The sequence below is a fragment of the Alligator sinensis genome, unplaced genomic scaffold (assembly GCF_000455745.1).
Source record: "Alligator sinensis unplaced genomic scaffold, ASM45574v1 scaffold528_1, whole genome shotgun sequence".
Classification (NCBI taxonomy): domain Eukaryota; kingdom Metazoa; phylum Chordata; order Crocodylia; family Alligatoridae; genus Alligator; species Alligator sinensis.
Genome location: NW_005841846.1, coordinates 4,841,990 through 4,861,797, shown reverse-complemented (window position 1 = coordinate 4,861,797; position 19,808 = coordinate 4,841,990). Strand labels below are relative to the sequence as shown.

The window sequence follows — 19,808 nt, the reverse complement described above, 5'->3', positions numbered from 1 at the left end:
AAAAAAAAAAAAAAAAAAAAAAAAGCCCTGGTGCTCACCCACGCTGCATGGGGGCCTCTGCCACGAGACCCTTGACCCCCTCCCTCTCCCCCGGCACCCCCACAGCTGCCCTGCTCAGGCCAGCTCCGGCCCTTTAAGAAAAAAAAAAAAAACCCAAGAAAAGCTCTGGGACTCATTGCTCCTGCAGTGGCCTCGGGGCTATGGTGCAGAGCCCCTCATCTGGTGCAAGGCAGCAGGGATTGCCCCCCACTGGCAAGAGCGATGAGCGCAGGGTTTTTTCGGTTTTCTTAAAGGGCCGGAGCTGGCCCAGGCAGGGCACCCATGCAGAGCCCCCCCATTCAGCATGGGGCAGTGGGGGCAGCAGGGATCACCTCCCCTCACCTGGCAGCACCTGGTGAGCATCGGGGCTTTTTTTTTTAAACAAGTGCCAGGAGCTGGGCTGGGAGAGGGGCTGGAGGGGATCGGCCTGGCTGACTCGAAAAATCAGCACGAGCGTGAACTCCTGGCTGACTCGAAAATTCAGCAGCAGCTGAATCTCCAAATCAGATTCAGCCAAATTGAATCGGGACAGTGATTCGAATCACTGTATCGAATCGCTGTCCCCCAAATTGGCCGAATCCAAATCTGAAGCGAATACTAGCTGCTTCGCACAGGCCTAAAAGATGGGCTTTCAACACTCAGGGGAGTGTTTATTCGCTTAAAAGTGGCTGTTTTCAGTGCTGAATTCACAATATTGGAACATGACTTCTGAGAAACACCAAACGGCACTTCGCTCCCCAGCACCTTTCTCTGCCTCTTAAAAACTATAGCCAACAATACTGCAATTTGGAACCAGGACAGGAGCTCCTCTCTCACCAGATCCCCCACAAAAGCCTTAAAGCTGGAAGGTACCTTGGAAACCCTCTGGCAACCAGCATGCTTGAGTAGGGGAAGTCTCTGTCTTTTGCATTCTGCAAAAGAAATGGTGACCTAACTGAACAAACAGGACACCAGATTCTTCTGTGAAAAATATCTATGGACATAGTTAAGATCAGAAATGTTCCTTGAGAGATTTGGTATTGAAAATAGGGGGGAACTGAAGATAAAGAGTCTTCTGGCTCCTCAGCTTGTACAAATCTGGTTGGACCATACAGCTAAGACCCTGAATACAACTCTAAAGCAGCAAAAGTCTAGGCATTAGGGTAGGTACAGACATACAAAAAGCCCAACGTGGAATGGATCTAAGTTGCACCGTTTTTTGTAAGCAGCATAGTTTAAATCAGTATGAAGAGAACAACCATTCACCCTTTGGTGGGGGCACGGGAAAGGGAATCTTAGACCAGGTTCTGCCATGTTTAAACCAGTCTACATGTGCTGACCTTTGTTCTGTCACAGGTTTCCAATCACTTATACAGGTAAAAGGGCAATGTCTGTACCTGGCCTTATGGCTGCTAAGGAAGGTTAAGGACTTGAAGAAAGCTCCAAGAGCAGTCACCTGAGAATTAGGCATCTCCCAGAGACCAGGGTAAATAGAAGGGGGGTTCTACCATAAACAGGAGAAAAACGTGGCATTTTTATCAACTCCGCTGCCAGCCCTCTGCCCAGGAAACTCAGAGCCCCGAAAAAGAATCAGAAGAGGCCCACAATACAGTATGAAGACAGGCGTCCTTGGAAAAGCCAGGGAGCTGAACAAGCTGGCGGAGGAGGGTGTGGTGGAAAGCAGGGTTCAGTGCAACAGGTGCCTGCCTGCCCTTCCAGTGCGTCCTTTCTTCTTATTTGTAAACGCAAAAAACCCACAACAAAAAAGAAGGGGGAGATGCCATGACATCAGAGGAAGCGGGAAGGGATCTGATTTGAGCAGCCCCCTGGAGGACGCAGGCTGCGGGCCCCGAGCCCCAACAGCCCAGGCAGGGCAGTGTTAAAGCTCCCCTCCGCGCAGCACCACGCGGTGCACGGCCCGGCCCCTCCCCTCCCCTCCCCTCCCCTCTTTAATTTTTTTTCTTCTGGTGTCTCTGCGGAGCCCGCAAAAGAAGAAGGGCTCCCGAGCTGCACTTTGGCCTGGCCCCTGGCCCGGACGCTGCTGGCAGGTGAGGGCTGCGGCGCTGCCCCTCCAGCCGGGCTCCCTTCCCCTCGGCTCCCAGCCAAGTGATCGATCTCCTTCCCTCCCGCCCTCCGGCGGTCTCTCCCCTTCAGCCACTTGCTTTTCCATTTCCTGACGCCTGCAGCGCTCCCTCCAGCCCCTCGGTGCTGATTTTTGCAGTCACTCTCCTCCCCCCGCTCTCGTGTCTCCTTCCCTTCCCCCGCTGCCACCGCTACGAGTTTCGTTTCTCTCGTTTCCTGATCAGAGCTGAGCAGCCAGAAGGGAGCCACTCTTTTGTGTATTCCCACCTCTCTCTAATATATTTCCACCGCACGGGGGTCCGAGCTGCTACCACCCTGCTCAAGAGGAATGACTGCGGGATTTAATCTGCCAGGTTACTGAGAGAGGTTTTTTTTATGAGACTGTTCTCTTTAAAAAAACCAAACACAAATACCTGTTCAGGCTTTTGTGTCCTTTACTTTTGCTTCACATGGGTTGCATCAGTTCCTAATGTAATTCCTGGGCAATGGCATTTGAGTTATTATGCTATCTGGAGGCACTTCCTCAGCCCGATGGAGGGTGTTTGTACCCGAAAGCTTGCTAAGAATTTGTCCAAATATTTGAGTTCGTCTAATAAAAGATACTAGATCTACCAAAAAGACCCTTGTCTGCCCATATCCAGCCCCACAACATTCTGCCAGTTGGTTCTGGGCAGAACCCAGTTGCAAAATGAATGATTTATCTATTTAAATGCAATAATAGCACAAGCTAGCCAGGGCCTTTTAAGCCTATCGCTGTTAAATGGAATTTGAATACAGGGTGTTTATAAAGTCCTTGTGCAACTTGAAGCTTTAATAACTTTGGATGTACACATGATAGAAGCAAACTGTAAGCAGCAATTGAAAGCATCATTCATTAGGTTTTAACGCATTACAGCTCAAATGTCTAGACTTCAACATAACCGCCATCTTTTGTGATACATCATTCTATCCGATTTTCCAACTTGCAGAAAACATTTCCCAGTTGTTGCCGAGTTATGTCATGAATTGCATTTGTGACCCTTACCCCTTGCATAGCTTACACTATGCTAAAAAACGTAATGAATTATGCTTTCAATCGCCATTTACAGTTTGCTTCTATCATGTCTTTCCGAAGTAATTAAAGTTTAAAGTGGCATGTGGACTTTATAAACACCCTGTATATATGAAAGAATTTGGCTAGGCAGAACATCAGTAACTGCTACTAAGAGACTAGTGGGACAGTAATGGAAAACAACCCTTAAGTGGCAGCTCTGATTAGGTTTCATTTTTTTTCAGCAAAAGTCAGTGGTATTGTATAAGAGGAAAAAGTTAACATTGAGGATAGTTTAAAATAACCAAATTGTATACAGGCTGTCCTTGGACTTACTACACAATTGGTTCCTGAAAACCCTGTCTTAAGTTGAAACGTTGTAACTGGGAACCAATTTTCTCATAAGAAACAATGTTATAAATGGGGGATTGGTTCCTGAACCAAGGCCTGATACCCTATTCTCACTAAAAATACCCCAGAATTCTGTACTCGATCAATTATAGATGAGTACTATAGTTACATCAATGTATTTATATCGTAAATAGCAATCTCATTGATTTGGAAGGACTTCTTTGAGGTGACTTTGCTGGGCTTATTGAAGGGTTCTTGGCTGGAGTCTTCTCAGGAGTCTTAGCTGCAAGTTTTTCTGGAGTCTTGTCTGCTTTCTTAAAGAAAGTGTCCAAGGAAGTTTGGACAGATGTTCTCCAGGGAGATGAGTGACACAGCGAACTTGTTCTCTGGCGTGGAGTCGCATCAGATCAAGCATTGTAAGTCGAAACTGACGTCATAAAGTTGAAACAGGGTGTCAATTTATAAACGTTGTAAGTGCGAAATGGTGTAAGTTGAGGGCTGCCTGTATTATAGCATGTGCATAATGTAGGTGAGAGAACTCGATTAGAAGCCTGGTTTACTTGCAATAGTTGTTATGTATGCTTTTTATCAAAATGATTATATGTGCTGTATGTGTTCATTTTACCTTTGTAGATACAACAATGAGAGCCCTTCCTTGTTGGATCTGCTTGTCCAGTCTCCTGACCATCTCTCTGCTATGTGTATCAGCTGAGAACCAATGTAAGATTAAAAATGAAGTGGCTGACTGCAGTCATCTAAAACTGACTGAAATTCCTTCAGACCTCCCTATTAATATAGCAGGTTTGGACATTTCTCACAACCAGCTAAAAAAGCTACCACCTGCAAATCTTACGAAGTACAGCAAACTGATTTACTTGGATGCCGGATACAACAGCATATCCAAACTACAGCTAGAACTGTGCCAAAGTCTGCCTCTGTTAACAGTTCTAAACTTGAAACACAATCAGTTGCATGAGCTCTCTGATGGGGTATTTGATTACTGCACCAATCTGACTGAGCTCAATCTGGGGTTTAACATAATAGAAATCAAAGGCAATCTTTTCAACCCCCTAAAGGTAAGAAAGTATTCCATTTTGTTTTATAATTGGTAAAAGTTACTGTAGTAAAACCCAGTGCATTTAAAGAGCAAATCTTTATTTCTATCTTCACTATCTTTAGTTTCCCCCCTCTGGACAGGGGCAATGGGTTTTCTGGTATGTTTTTGCATTATTCCAAAGAATGGACCAGGTGGTTCCTACTGCATCAGAGCAGAATGAAATCTCAGCTAGCTTGTGAAACAAAGAAGAAATAGATGCAATTGAGAGGGAGCTTGTGATGGGGAAAACCACTGCAAATTCTGAGGAAATAGAAGAGAATACAATGAGAGGAAAATGAATTAAAAGTAATGCAAGCGGGGAGCTAGAGCTAAAATTACTGTATTCTACATTTTTTCCTCAATATATCCCTGTGGTTTTCTTATGACACTGAGAAGTTACATTACTTTCCTCTTTTGGGGGACTTCTCCAAGTCGGTAGCTACTCTTGATTTTAAAGTGCCTTTATCAGCATTGGGTTGTACAGTTTGTGCAAAAATCGAGGTAACTGTGGCTTCTTTTATTGTGAAATTATTCGCCAGCAGCTTCTGTTAACCAACAAAGCTTTCTTTTGGCAGTTGGGGATCACCAGAATGGAGCACTACTCTGACTGTGTCCCTGGCCATCCCTCTATGCTGTTAGGAATTATCGGAGGGTGGTGGAAACTTTTGGATAAACAAGATTTGCGCTTAAAGCCACTTCACAGCCTCAGGATTGTTCTATGGTGTGAACAAATTAGGGTAATCTCAGTTTTCTATTTGGGGAAATATAGGCCCAAAGATAATAAATAATTAGTATGCAGCTCTAACTGAAGGTCAGTGTTTTATTTACTAAATTACAGTGCCTTTCAGTTAAATCATATAGCCTTTCCATTTATTTAAAATCAGAACAAAAATTAGGCTTCATTTGTAGTATAATTCCTCTTCTGAGAATTTAACAAAGGTAAGTAAGAATAAGTTAGTGTGTTTTACATATGGGGTTAAGTAATACATAAAGCTAAGTCTTAGAGTATAAGCAGCAAAAAGGGTTGCTTCTCCATTTTGGCTGAGATTGACTCAGGGAAAGCCAAAATTAATTTGAGAGACCTTTGTGCTTTCTAGTGCTGTAGAATCCAGATTCTTCATATCTGAGTGGTTCACAACCCAGTTAGTTCACACTGGCTGCATCTACACAAGCAGTGGACTGCATAGTTGTTACTGCGCAGTCATACAGTACTTGCTTAACCAAGTTCTAAAGGATTGTGCAGTAACCAGCATTACTACGCAGTCCTGTCGTTGCACAGTTGGTTTTTTTTAGATGCTACTGTACAGCAGCTTGTTACTTCTGCACAGTAGCGTCGCTGTCATGGTTTGTGCCCGGTGATGCTACAGCACTGTAGCAAAGAGCTATTGCTACTGCTCCATAGTGTCTTGTGTAGATACGCCCGCTAGGTGGCTGAATTACAAATTTGCTGCTCAGCTAATTGCTGTGGCTTCAGTGGTCCAGGCAGCTGATCAGAGAGGCAGAAAGTGCCATTTGAAATAAAAGCTGCAGCAAACAGCTACAGCACCACAACAGTCCTGTCCAGCTCTTTGCTGTGGCTCTGTATTCTCCTGCCTCCCAAACCACAGTACTTTGCATATCCTCATTTTCACAGATGGGATAAGGAACTGAACTCTGCACAGTTCTAGTTTCTATTCTGATCTTGGCTGAATTCCCTCATTTTGACTCAAAGGTTCCATGGGGGGCTTTGATATGGACCAGCATAAACCTATTGCCCCAGTTCTACACAAGTCAGGGAATCTCAAAAAAATAAAAGTCCTGTATTGCAATCGGGACGTGAGCCCTGTAGGTGGGTTCTGATTATTGTTTTCAGGTTGGGGTTTCTGAATTGGGCGAGTCTGGGCAAATCCCTTAAACCCTGTGCTACAGTTGCCAGCTGTGAGTAATGTAGGTATTTGTGGTATATTGGTATTTACTGGGCTCGTCTACATGTACAAATGCTGCTGGATGGGTTTACTTCAGAGTAATTTACTCCAGAGTAAACCCACCCTGGGCAGGTATCTACACAAGCAGACATTTGAGAACAGATCTGCTCCCAGTGGGAACAGCCTGCAGAGGGTTGCTCCCACCCTGCTCTGCCACCCTGCAGCAGCCTGGGGGAGCTCCAGGCTCTCCCTGGGTGCTAGCCCAGGGGCTGGTAGGAAGTATGGAACCAGGAGTTAGCTGTCTCCTGGCAGAGGCTGAGAGATTGCTCCCAGCCCCCAGGAGCTGCCTCCTGCCAGGGAAGGCTTCTTGTCTCCTGCCAGGGCAGGCTCCCTGCCTCCAGCAGCAGGGTGCTCATAGATTCATAGATGTAGGGTCAGAAGGGATCTAAGTAGATCTTCAAGTCTGCCCCACTGCCCTGGGCAGGAGAGAATACTGGGGTCATATGACCCCAGCTAGGTAATTGTCAAGCCTCCTCTTAAAGACCCCCAGCCAGCACTACTTCCGTTGGAAGCTGGTTCCAGATCCTAGCCGCCCTGACTGTGAAGTAGTGCCTTCTAATGTCCAGCCTGAACCTACTCTCAAACAACTTATGGCTGTTATTCCTTGTTACTCCAGGAAGTGCTCGGGTGAACAGGGTCTCTCCCATTCCCCTCTTGTCCCCCCTGGTAAGTTTATAGACAGCTACCAGGTCCCCTCTCAGCCTTCTCTTGTGAAGGCTGAACAGGTTCAGGTCTCATAGCCTCTCCTCATAGGGTCTGTCCTGCTGTCACTGGATCATGTGAGTGGCCCTCCTCTGGATCCTCTCGATGCTGGCCACATCTCTCCTAAAGTGTGGCACCTAGAACTGGATGCAGCACTCCAACTGTGGCCTGACCAGTGTTGCACAGAGGGGGAGGATCACCTCCTTGGCCCTGCTTGTGATGCATCTGTGGATGCATCACAAGGTGTGGTTGGCCTTACTGACTAAGTCCTCACATTGGCGGCCCATGTTCATTTTGGAATAATTAATGACTCCAAGATCTCTTTCTGCCACTGTGCTTTCGAGAAGGGAGTTCCCCAGCCTATAGCTATGCTACTGGTTCTTACTGCCCAAGTGCAGTACCCTGCACTTGTCAGTATTGAATCCCATCCTATTCTCATCTGCCCACCTCTGTAACCTGTCCAGATCTAGTTGTAGCCTGTCACTCCCTTCTAGCGTGCCCATCTCGCCCCAAATCTTGGTGTCTTTAGTGAATTTGAACAGGGTGATTTTCACCCCCTCATCCAAGTCCCTAATAAAGAGATTGAACAGTGTGGGCCTGAGGACCAAGCCCTGGGGGACTCCACTGCCCACATCTCTCCAGGTCAAATATGACCCGTGCACCACCACTCTCTGGGTTCGGCCCCTCAGCCAATTTATGACCCATCTGACTGTGTAAGCATCAATGCCACAGTTGCCTAGCTTTTCAATGAGAATGGGATGGAAGAGAGTGTGAAAGGGCTTTCTGAAGTCCAGAAAGACTACATGCATGGCGACACCTGCGTCCAATTATTTTGTGACCTGGTCGTAGAAGGCAATCAGGTTGGTCTGACAGGACCTGCCCCTAATGAACCCATGTGATTGCAAAGTCTGGGCTGGGAGCTCTCTACTGCCAGGGCAGAAGGACATTGTCTCCACCCAGGCTCCGCCACTGGTGCTCAACCGAGCACCAGGCAGCTCCCTGGGGCAGGAAGCAATCTCCCAGCCCCCACTTCACACTAGTGGAGCTCAGCCTGGGAGCTTCCTGCTGCCTAGGCAGGGGCACGTTGGCTCCACCCAGGCTCCACCACTGGAGCAAGCCCAGCAGAAGGCAGTTCCCAGGGGCGGGGAGCAATCTCCACTCTGCAATCGCAGAGCCAGGGCTAGGAACTCTCTGCTGCTGAGGCAGGAGGACATTATCCCTGCCTGGGCTTCATGACTGGAGCCTACCCTGGCAGCAGGCAGCTCCTCGGGGCAAGGAGCAATCTCCTGCCCCCTGCTGCCTGGCTGACCGGGAGCAAATTTGTGCAGAGGAGCAGCGTGGCGAACACAGAGGAAGCACAAGGCAGCTGTGTTTGTGTCCACTGAGCCTCCCTGTGCTATGGCTGCCCCAGCCTCTGGCCCTGGCAGTGAGGAACAGGGTCTCTCAGTCCTGGTGACCCACCACACTGACCAGTGGCTGGCCCACAGCCGGCTTCCCCACGTGTGGTGACTGCCTGCCTACCAGGCGTGTGCTCTCCCAGGGCCCTCGCTGCCACACAGCTGCTGCCACCAGTGACACTGACAAGGGGCTCCAGGAGGTCACTGCTGGGACCACCCTTGCCCTCCTGGGCCTCCAGCCGTACTGCCTCCGAGCCTGCTGGGTATTGGCACCACCTGGCAAGCTGCAGCACACAGCTCCAGGCAGGCATGCACAGGCAGGCTGTGGGCTGCCTAGGGGGGCATATAGGGCCTGCAGACCCCTCAGGCTGCTTGTGGTGTGTGCGCCCCAGGGCACAAAATGGCTGCAGGCTTTTATAGCCTGCAGCTAGGGATTGCCACAGAGGTAGCCCAGCCATGGAGCAGGAGAGGCTGGCCTCTAGGGCTGGCCTCAGGCTGGCTCCCTAGTGGGCAGACCCAGCAGCAAATTTGCTGCCAGGTCACATTTACACGTGCGTTACTGCACATTTACTAATCATGCTTAAATTTGCTACCCGTATTTGCGTGGTTAAGGGTATTTATTGTGCAGTAAGGGCACACACGTGTAAACGCTTGCCTGTACTGCTCAATAAATAGGTTAATGTTCAGTACTGCACCTCATGTAGACGCGCCCACTGTGTACATAATATTAGGGACCTGAGTGATGGGAATAGAATTCAAGTCTCTGGGCACACACTCTGTTAGTCCTTCAGCTATGAGGCCTTTTGGTGGGAGAAAGTGTACAGGTTTCCCTTGCTTTATGTTGTACATGTGTTCCTGGAAAACAGTGCATAACTCAAATTCGCATAAAGGGAACCCACTTTACAATGTAACAAATAAGGATATGTTCCAAGACCTCAACTGTACTGACCCTCAGACCCATTTCTATCACTTTTACAAGGCAATTTTGGTACTTACCAATGGCAGACAGTACACACAAGTACAGGGCACTATCATCATGGGGATGGCAACTACAGAAACACGTGTCGTTGACAATGAGTGAGGAGCACAGATCCACACAGGAGAGAATATTTTGGTGCGCATCACTCCCACAATTCAGTGCACAAAGCAGCTGACTGGGCTTCTACTACACTGATTGCATAAGAGTGAATTTACCTCGCATATAATGAATTTTTGGTATAAAAAGGGGTCATCGCATAAGAGCAAATTCATGCACACACAGAACCCGCATAAAGCGAGGGAAACCTGTATTAAACCATTTGCTTTCAGTTTGTACCAAGTGTCAGGTCATGATGAGATCACACCAGTGGAGGCTAATTTGTTTTCCCTGTGGATTGACATAAAATATGTCAAGAGGTTTCCTCTGGCAGGAGAATGACAGGGGGAGGGTTAGGAAACTTATTGTTAGTCACCAGCCTTAGGGATTCCCATATTGGTTATCTTTGATGACGTCTGACCCAGACAGAATATTGCCTTCCAGAGTGTCTACTGGTTCTCCGTTACAATTTGTGTCCTAATTGTGTCCGTATATTAACGAATCAGACCTAAAATAATTTAAAAGATATGTGATTTATTGCCATATTTTGACATTTGTGTTCTTCCCCAGAATTTGAACATTTTGGATGTCTCTCATAATCATTTGAAGTCTGCAAAATTAGGATCACAGCAGCAGTTGGAGAACCTTCATGAGCTTGTGCTCTCTGAGAATAAAATAACTGAGTTAAAAAAAGAAGATCTAGAGTTTCTTAGTAACACATCCTTGAAAAGACTGGATTTATCATCAAACCCACTGTCGGAGGTAAAAAATAAAAGAATGGATCTTTACCTGGTGAAGATGTAGCCCGTAATTTTATTTTTATATAAATATATAATACACACACACACACACACTATGACACTGTGTGTGTGTCTGTATTTTAGATCACTAGTGAAACAATACTATTCATTTTGGCCAAAGTTAAAATTGTTGTGTTGTGATGAATTACATTATACTGTCCCCCTCACAATATGTTTGTTTTATTATGTAGGTAGAGTAAGATTTATGATGCACTGAACTACTACTTGGTTTTAGTTTAAGTGTTTGGGTGTTGTAAATGATGCAGTTATGGCTAGTATACTTATTCAGTAAGCTTAACTAGTTGGAAGGAATTAAATCAGTTTCAGTAGGGTCAGGAACTGTAGGTCCAAGGGCTAAATTTTATGCCCTTTTAGTAGGATTTAGAGGAATGTGATGTGTTAGCACCCAAGCCTGTGATCCAGAAAAACTGGAGCTAGCCCTGCAGACACCTAAATTCACCAATTGACTCCCTATTTAACTTGATAGTTCTGTAGGTGTCTAGAATTCTGTTTCCATACATACCTGGAACTGAGCCTTAGCTTGGTATCTCTTCTACATAATCATGATTGACTTCTGGAAAGCACTTATTCTCCTGTATACAGGGCTCAAGCCAGGTAGTGTTTTCAGAGCACCCCCTTTTTTATATAATGGCCTTTGGGGAGTGGAGAGGTGGGTAGTTTAAAATCTGCATCTCCCACCTCATTGTTTCTACTTACCAGGCTACAGGGTGACCTATGCAGGACATTTTCTACCCTTCCATTTCAAGCTCTACTACTGTGAAGAAAACTTTCAGCTAAAAAAGGACCTGAATTCTGGTCCTTGTTCCCAAGGTTGCTTATATATATTTGTATTAAACACATGTTAGATGAAATACAGAAATAATCCTAAGAACAGAACTTGGAACACTCCTCTTCCACCCTCTCTCAGTGAGTGCCTTGTTCTTTGGGCTATAGCAGGGGTAGCAACCCCCCTGGCACAGGTGCCAGAGCATGGCACATGAAGGCATTTTGTGTGTCTCGCACACCTTGAGGCGGATAGCAGAGAAGGGGGCAGGGCTTCTTGTGGCTGTCTGCAACAAGGATCGGGCCCCTTGCAGCTGTCCTGCTGTCTGCCCCTGGCATGCCAGCATCTTACAAGTCAAGGTTGCAGGTGTTTTTGGCACTCTTCTCAAAAACATTGTTGACCCCTGGGCTATAGAGTTAGGCAACTTGCTTGTTTTCCTTTTGTCTCCATGAATTTTTCTGCACCGTGAAACAGAAAGAGTGAAGGTGCCCTTACCCAGAGTTATCTTTGTTAATTAGTACAGTCTTCTGAGAGGCAGAAAGTAAAGTACTGGTGGCCACCCCGATAAACTTATAGGCGGCCATCAGATCACCCCTGAGACTGCACTTTTCCAGGCTAAAGAGCCCCATAGCTCTCAGCCTGTCGTCATAAGGTCTGGTAAGGTCATAAGGTATATTTAATTCATTTTGTTGAAGCAAATGTATGGGACCAAGTTTCATAAGTGCGTATCATGTCCACACAGTGGACACACTGGCTGCCTCTTGACTGAAATTGTGGGCCTAAATGCCCTTTTATACTGTGTATCAGAATATATTCATGTTTCCTTTCATCCTGTGTCATATTGATACTCTTAGCACTATATTAGTAAATGGGACCTCAAAAGATATACAAGGAAGAGAGATTTGCTTCTAATAATTGAGTTCCATTACGATTAGGCACAGAATTTCATTGAAGTTTCTCTGTCCCTAAATAACAAAAATTCTTGTTTGCAAAATTGATGCACAGTATTACAGTTTACAGTAGTGTTACATTGTGCTTTGCACCACTATGGAATTGTAGAATTGAAAGGGACCTTAAGAGTTATCTGGTGCAATACCCAGCACAAGTGCAGGGTTAACTTGTCCTAAATCATCCCAGACAGATGTGTATTAGGGCTGTGCGAAGCTTCGGTCTCCGATTCAATTTGGCAGAGATTCAGCCTGATTCGGTGGCTGAATCTCTAAATGTGAATCAAATCAGAGGACCCTTCAATCTTTCCGAATTGAATCAGAACCCTCTGAATTGATTCGGAGATTCGGACATAGACACAGCTTTAAATGTTTTTTCTCCATTGCTCTAGGTAGCAGGGGCTTGTAAGTGCTGGGGTGCATGGACTGTCCCACAGGAGCAAGGGGGGCTTCCCATCATGCTCAGCAGTAGACCCAGAAGTGGACCAGAAACTCGATGACTGGTGCCTTCTGAGTCTGGAGGGGGCACCTGAGGTCCCCCTGTGGCCAATCGCTGAGCTGAGGAGGTGTGGGGGGGCCCCACCACGTGCTCCCTGGCAGACCCGGAAGTGGACCTGAAGTACTTTCAGTCTGCTTCCAGGTTCACCGCCGAGCATGTGGAGGGTCCCCCTGCACTCATGTGGGATGCTCCACGCATCCCAGCATCATAGTGATCATGAATCATGCTGGTACCTTGAGGCATGTAGAAAAAACTTTTAAAGCTGTGTCTGTCTGAATCACTGATTCTCTGAATTAGCATCAAATCTTCAGATTCAGATTCAGCCGAATCGAATTGGGGACAGTGATCTGAATCAACAAATCAAATCGCTGTCCCTGATTTGGGCCGAATCTGAATCAGATAGGGCCTGATTCGCACACCCCTAATGTGTATCCATCCTCTTCTTAAAAACTCCCAGTGAAGGAAGGTATACCATTTTCCAGGCAGTAGTTCCATTCTCCTACTGCTCTTACGGTTCAGAAGGTTTTCTCTAAGATTTGATAGAAATCTGCATAGATGTGGGCATCTCAATCTTTTTTGAGGCAGACTTTTAAATATTTGAAAACAGTTAGCATGTCCCTCCGTTAATCTCCTTTTCTCCAAAATAAACATACTCTTTCAACCTTTCCTTTTAAATTGCACGAGTAGACTTTTTCAATTGTATACAATAATACTGTGAGGAGTCCCCTGTGGTTCAGTGGTAGAATCCTTGTCTGCCATGCAAGAGACCCATGTTTAATTCCTGGACACGTAGACCAATACAGGAGACACCAAATGTCTGGACCTAGTCTGGCCTTTGGATTCTGGTTCACTGGCCTAAAGCGGGGATGGAAGGTCTGGGCATCCTCCATTCCCCCAAAAAACTTCTGCCTATGTCTATGCATATGTATCAAAAGTCTGGGTGACCTCTCATGCATATACCATGATCCAGAAGGATCAATGGTTGTCAAACATTAATACTGCATTTACTAGAATTTAAGACCAGGTTTTCCCCCCAATCAGCAAGGGGGAAAAAGCCCTTCATCTTATATTCATGTACAAAGTAGAGGGGGAAGCAGGCAGCTATTGTGGCTCTGACTGTGGCCCTGAGCCCAAGTTGGGGCCAGAGTCAGACCCACAGAAGCCTCCTGCCCCCTCTGCTTCCCTTTCTGCAGCTTCTTCCCTTGCCCTGCACCTCCCCTTCCCTTACTGTCAAGTACAGGTCAGCTCTGGGCTCTGGCTATGCTGGCATCTCTCCCAGGGCAGATCACATGGAAACTCTTTCACCTGCCCAGTCAATCAGCAGTACTAACACTGCTGCATGGCCAGGCAAGGGCTGAGCTTCTAGGTGCTGTGGAGCAGCCTGTGCAGCAGCTTACAATAAAGGGCGGGGGGGCGCAGAACAAGGGAAGAAAGAAAGACTGGGGCGTTGGAGGGAGAGGCGGAGAGTGGGAAGAGGGGCAGAGGCTGTGGGGAGCTGGGGATGGGGGGATGTAGGTGGCAGGAGGGCAGGAAGGTTGCAGGGGGAAGTGGGTGACAGGGCAAGGGAGCCACCGAACTCCCACTCCCAGCCACTGCTTTCCTTGGTGTAGGAGGGGGGAGATGAAGAAGAGAATTCAAGGCAACCCTCCAATACCTAGATTGTATACCTGGCATAGCAGCACTAGAAAATATTATTTGTGGGGACTGGGCAGTGTCCCTCCCTCCTGCAGGGCCGTTTGGGGCTGGCGCATGCTGTGCTGTGCACATGGTGGTGGAAGAGCATGTAGTGGGGGTGCTGGGGGCAGAGCTGTGGCAGAAGTGTCACTGGAGCTGCTGTCACCAATGCAATTTGCGGGGGCTAAGCACCGTTAGTCCCAGCCTTCTGCCGCCTATGATACCTGAACAATTATAACAAACTGATACATTTTCCATATGTAGAATCTCATTATTGGGGGGTGTTCTTATATTTGGGGTCATCTTTTATTTGAGTAAATACAGTAAACAAAAATGAAATAAAAACCTCTTTCACAAAGTTTGGCTTCAAAATAATCTGGCAATATAGAGGTTAATTTTAAATTGGGGCCTTGTTCTGTGGTATTTGAAGACCTTCCCAGATTTTGGCTCTCTGAAGCAACTTTCCTGTGTAGTTCCTTTGTTTATATCAATGTCATTCCTTTCTTTTTCTTCCCTTCTAGATTCACACAGGCTGTTTACGTGTGATTGGCAATCTGTATGGCCTTGTACTGAACAATATTGATCTTCGTGAAAATCGCACAGAGAAACTTTGTTCTGAATTATCCAATACAAAAATTCAGAATCTCTCACTGAGCCAGGTTAATCTTTTACATATTAACAATTCAACCTTCTATGGATTGGAAAAAACAAATCTCTCAGTTTTAAACCTTTCAAAAAATTCTTTATCTGTGATAAAAAATGGCTCTTTTATATGGCTTGCAAATTTGGAGGAGTTAAGCCTGGAGTATAATAAGATCTCTCATTTATACTCTCACTCTCTTTATGGATTGTCCAAAGTCAAATATTTGAATCTGAAAAATGCACTTACCAAAATAATTGATGATTTCTCCTTTTATTCGCTAACCCAGCTGGAGTATCTTAATATGGATGGTAATACTTTTCCAGAAATTACAGCTCATCTTTTCACAGGATTGGACAACCTGAAATATTTGAGTCTATGCAACTGTGACACAAATTTACACAGAGTAACTAATAAAACTTTTTCATCACTCGCTAATTCTACTTTGCAGTTTCTCAACCTCACTAAAGATAGAATCTACGCAATAGAGAGTGGAGCATTTTCCTGGCTGGGACATCTGAAAAGTCTTGATTTAGGCCTCAATGAAATTACCCAGGTGCTCACAGGTCATGAGTTTCAGGGACTCAATAATATCCAGGATATCTATCTGTCCTATAACAAGCAGTTGACTCTGGCAAGTGATTCATTTACATTTGTTCCAAGCCTTAGAAAACTGATGCTGAGAAAGGTAGCTTGCAGCAGTCTGGACCTCTCTCCTTCACCTTTTCATCCTCTGCAAAATCTCACTATCCTGGATATCAGCAATAATAATCTAGCTAACATAAGAGTTGATTTGTTTGATGGACTTCATGAACTTGAAATTCTGGATTTGCAGCATAATAATTTGGCTCGACTTTGGAAACATGCTAACCCAGATGGCCCTGTCTTTTTTTTAAGAGATCTCTTTAACCTCCGTGTCCTTAATTTAAAGTCTAATGGTTTTGATGAAATTCCAGTCCAAGTGTTCAAAGGTTTGATTCACCTAAGAAGCCTAGATTTGGGATCTAATAATTTGAATTTGCTTCCAGCAACTTTATTTGATGACCAAGTATCTATGAATTCATTAATTCTTCAGAAAAACTTGATAACATCTGTTGAAGACAAAGTGTTTGGGACAGTTTTCAAGAACCTGAAAGAATTACAATTGGATTCCAATCCTTTTGACTGCACCTGTGAAAGTATTTCCTGGTTTGTTAGCTGGCTTAATGTGACCCAAGCATACATACCTGGATTAGACTCCCATTACCTTTGTAACACCCCACCTCACTATCATGGTACTCTGGTGATGCATTTTGATATCTCACCCTGCAAAGATAGTGCCCCCTTTAAACTACTGTACATAATCAGTACAACTGTTGTATTGCTTCTCATCATTATTGCTACTCTCATACAGTTTGAAGGGTGGAGGATAGCATTTTACTGGAATGTTTCAGTAAATCGAGTACTTGGTTTTAATGAAATAGATAGACAACCAGAAGAGTTTGATTATGATGCCTACATTATTCATGCGAGAGAGAACAAAAATTGGGTGTTAAAGAATTTTATCTCTCTGGAAAAAAATCCACAGTTTCAAATTAGGTTTTGTTTAGAGGAACGAGATTTTGAAGCAGGAATATCTGAATTTGAAGCCACAATGAATAGTATAAAAAAGAGCAGGAAGATTATTTTTGTTGTGACAGAACATCTCTTAAAAGATCCCTGGTGCAAAAAGTGAGTATGATACAGTATTTTGTATGGGGGCGGGGGATACCTTTTTAGATGGTATTTTAGATAAAATAGAAGTTTATATAATGAAAACAAATAAAGGGTGAATCCCTTTTATTTCATCAGTGTAAATGTGGAATTATTCTCATGAAGTCAGATAGAACCAATTCACATTGTTGTGTGTACATATACACAGATATAGCTAGATCTATCTATCGATCCACTTGTTTATTTGGTAACTTAAACAATCATTACTACTACTGTTTGGTAACTTGAGTTCCACAGAATACCTTCCCTAGAACTGTGTGTCTGAAACAGGACAGTGATTTGTGGAGCTTTTAATGCATAAAAAATACCTTTTTTTTTTTTTAAATTGGGCCCTTAATATTGCTTGTTTCTGTAGCTAGCTGAAAGGGGATCATCATAAGAAAGCAAAAAACTTATATACAGACCCATATACAAATCAAGGCTTTGATTCTCTGATGATCTTTGTATGGGGTCATTAAAAACAACGGTTTGACATTTGTCCATATGTAAAACAATAGCAAATAATGTTCTTAATTACTTTGCTTTTCCTTAAGGTTCAAAGTGTATCATGCTCTACAACAAGCTATTGAACAAAGTCGAGATTCCATCATTTTGATCTTCCTTCATGATATTCCAGATTACAAGATGAATCAAGCACTTTGCTTGCGAAGAGGAATGTTCCGATCTCACTGCATCTTGGATTGGCCAGCTCAGAAAGAACGGGTTAATGCATTTCATCAGAAATTGAGACTGGCACTTAAATCTAGTAGCAAAGTGCTCTGAATTTCTAAAGTACGGTTTTGAACTGTTAAGTACTTTATTTTCATATTGTGGGATTAAACAAAACCTAACGCTACTTGAGAAAAAAATGAAACCAACTACCCAATTACAAAATGGATATAGTAGAAAGAGAATTATCCTATTGCAAATAAGATATAGTAGGAAGAGAAAGAGAGTGTCATAATGGTTAATGAGAATGATTTGACATGGGAAAGCTTCTTTGTTCCGTGATTCCAAAAGGGCCAAGACTGTCTACATTAACAAAGAAATGATAAAAGACATACACAAGAGTTAATGTTATATAGAGAAGGTATACTGGGTGCTACTACTCACTTTCACAATACAAGAACATGGGCATATCAGTGAAATTCAAGGCACTTTCAAAAGCTTCTAAACCTTAGTATTCAGATGAAGCCAAACTCTGATAGGAGTCTGGGCAAATTGTTCCATAATTGCATTGTGAATGAAGACATGGCCTTTGAATGATCTGGTACCACTTTCAGGAACAGGATGCTGGGCTAACCAGATGAACAGTGTGATCAAGTCTGGAAAATCCACTAGATGTTAAGAGTGGGTGTCATTCTTTCCTAGTAAGCTTAGAGAGTAAGCATAAGACCCTTGATGCTATGAACATCTTTGTTAATTCTTTAAATGGGATGAATTTCACCTTTAAGTGGAATGGAGGAAATATAAAATCTCATTCCCGTTTCCTAGTTTTAATGGTCTTCTACCCAGAACGGGTTTTTTTGGCTTGAATTTAGTGTATTCTCTATCTTTTGCATGTAATATGTTCTAGTATTAAAGTAAAGAACAGGGATATGAAGATTGTAGGATCAGGACCCAAAAGTTACAGCTGCTGTATATAGTCCCACTTCTATATATAGCATGATTACACAGAACTTTGTGTATACTAAACTACCAATAGTAGATGAGGAGTCCACTGGCTCCACTGATGTCATTTGGGATTTTGCCACCAATACCAGTAAAGCCCGGAGTTAATTCAGTGTCCAACTGTGCACTTGCTGAAGGCAGTGGGAGAACTCTGACTGGGAGCAGACTGGGAACCAAGGAATTAAAAAATGTGTAGTTTTCAGAATTCTGCACTGTGCATATGAAATGCATATTTCTGTTGTGGATCATGCTTTTAGTATCTTTAACATGCCATGCATTTTGCTTTTCTTTTAAGTTCCAGCTTTAAGTTTTTACTTCAAGTAAAGTAGGGAAGGGTGTGCAAATAAAAACTGTATATTAGTATCCAGGGGTGTACTTGGTAGCTGTGTTGGTCTGAGACAAAAAGACATCCATCAAAGAGCTACTCAACACAGCCCACAAAGACACTTTCATGGGGACAGACTTCTATCTTCAGCTCCCTCTGTGCAAAAATGAATTTATTTCCTACCTATGGGGACTTTTTACCATCTTGTACCATCTACACTTTTCCCAGAGCCTGACGAAGGGACCTTGATCCTGAAAGCTTGCAGAAAAGGACAATTTTCTTGCCATTTTCCAGTTGGTCTAATAAAAGGTATCATTTTGGAACCAAGAGTTCTAGTTTTTTGTATGTTTATTAGTATCCTGCATTTCTTAAACAGTATGATTAACAAGTAAAGTGCAAACAAGTGTTTTAACACTGACTCAACTGGAGTACTCTTACAATTCTATGTATAGGACAGTGTTTGATGGGGGAACTATGATATAACTCTGAAGACACTGACTGTGTCTACATGAGATGCTGACTTCTCAGTAGCTTGTGACTATTGTGCAGTAGTGTCGCATGGGAGGAAGCGTGATGCGATGCTGCTGCACAGTAGTCATGAGTTACTGTGCAGTCAGTGTCACAAAAAAGCTGTTCCTCAGTGCAACTGTTCAGTAACTCCAGTTACCACACAGTCATTTAGTACTTGCTTATACAAGTACTAAATAACTGTTCAATAATGACTGCACAGTCAGTGTTTTGTGTAGACACTGCCACTGAGAACCTAAGGCCTTACTCCTCTTTGTCATGCTACTGTTCTGATCTGGTGGAGTCTTCTACTCGCTCAACACAAATGGAAATAACCAGATAGGCAGTGAAAAGTCAGCCCTTGAGACTTTTCAGACCTTCTAGGAGTAAATATTATTTCTTCCCAGAAGGGAGGATGGAATGGTTTAAGACAGAGATGTTCCTGCATCAAGCAGGTGGTTAAACTAGATGACCCCCTGAAAACCCAGCTCTATTTTCTATGATTCTATAACAGG

At 44.3% G+C, this 19,808-nt stretch overlaps 1 protein-coding gene across 3 annotated transcripts; it reads left to right on the top strand.

Annotated features, from left to right (window-relative positions):
- The first annotated feature begins 1,974 nt into the window (after positions 1 to 1,974).
- TLR3 (toll like receptor 3) lies at positions 1,975 to 19,352 on the top strand. Of its 3 annotated transcripts, none has more exons than XM_014521637.2 (5): positions 1,975 to 2,066; positions 4,115 to 4,557; positions 10,286 to 10,477; positions 14,941 to 16,769; positions 17,345 to 19,352. In XM_014521637.2, exons 2-5 carry the CDS (start codon positions 4,123 to 4,125, stop codon positions 17,571 to 17,573), a joined length of 2,685 nt encoding a protein of 894 aa, XP_014377123.1. In that variant the 5' UTR covers positions 1,975 to 2,066; positions 4,115 to 4,122; the 3' UTR covers positions 17,574 to 19,352. The 3 variants fall into 3 exon arrangements, with proteins under 3 accessions (XP_014377123.1, XP_014377120.1, XP_025063574.1); XM_014521634.2 differs by lacking the exon at positions 1,975 to 2,066 and adding an exon at positions 2,224 to 2,453; XM_025207789.1 differs by lacking the exon at positions 1,975 to 2,066 and adding an exon at positions 3,861 to 3,897.
- Positions 19,353 to 19,808: the final 456 nt, after the last annotated feature.

What these genes read in the sequence shown, in the direction of transcription:
- TLR3 (XM_014521634.2), top strand. Translation starts at nt 2,429, where the DNA reads ATGACTGCGGGATTTAATCTGCCAG. An exon ending in ATCTTTTCAACCCCCTAAAG is followed by an intron (nt 4,558 to 10,285) that starts GTAAGAAAGTAT and finishes GTTCTTCCCCAG; the next exon opens with AATTTGAACATTTTGGATGT. An exon ending in AAAGATCCCTGGTGCAAAAA is followed by an intron (nt 16,770 to 17,344) that starts GTGAGTATGATA and finishes CTTTTCCTTAAG; the next exon opens with GTTCAAAGTGTATCATGCTC.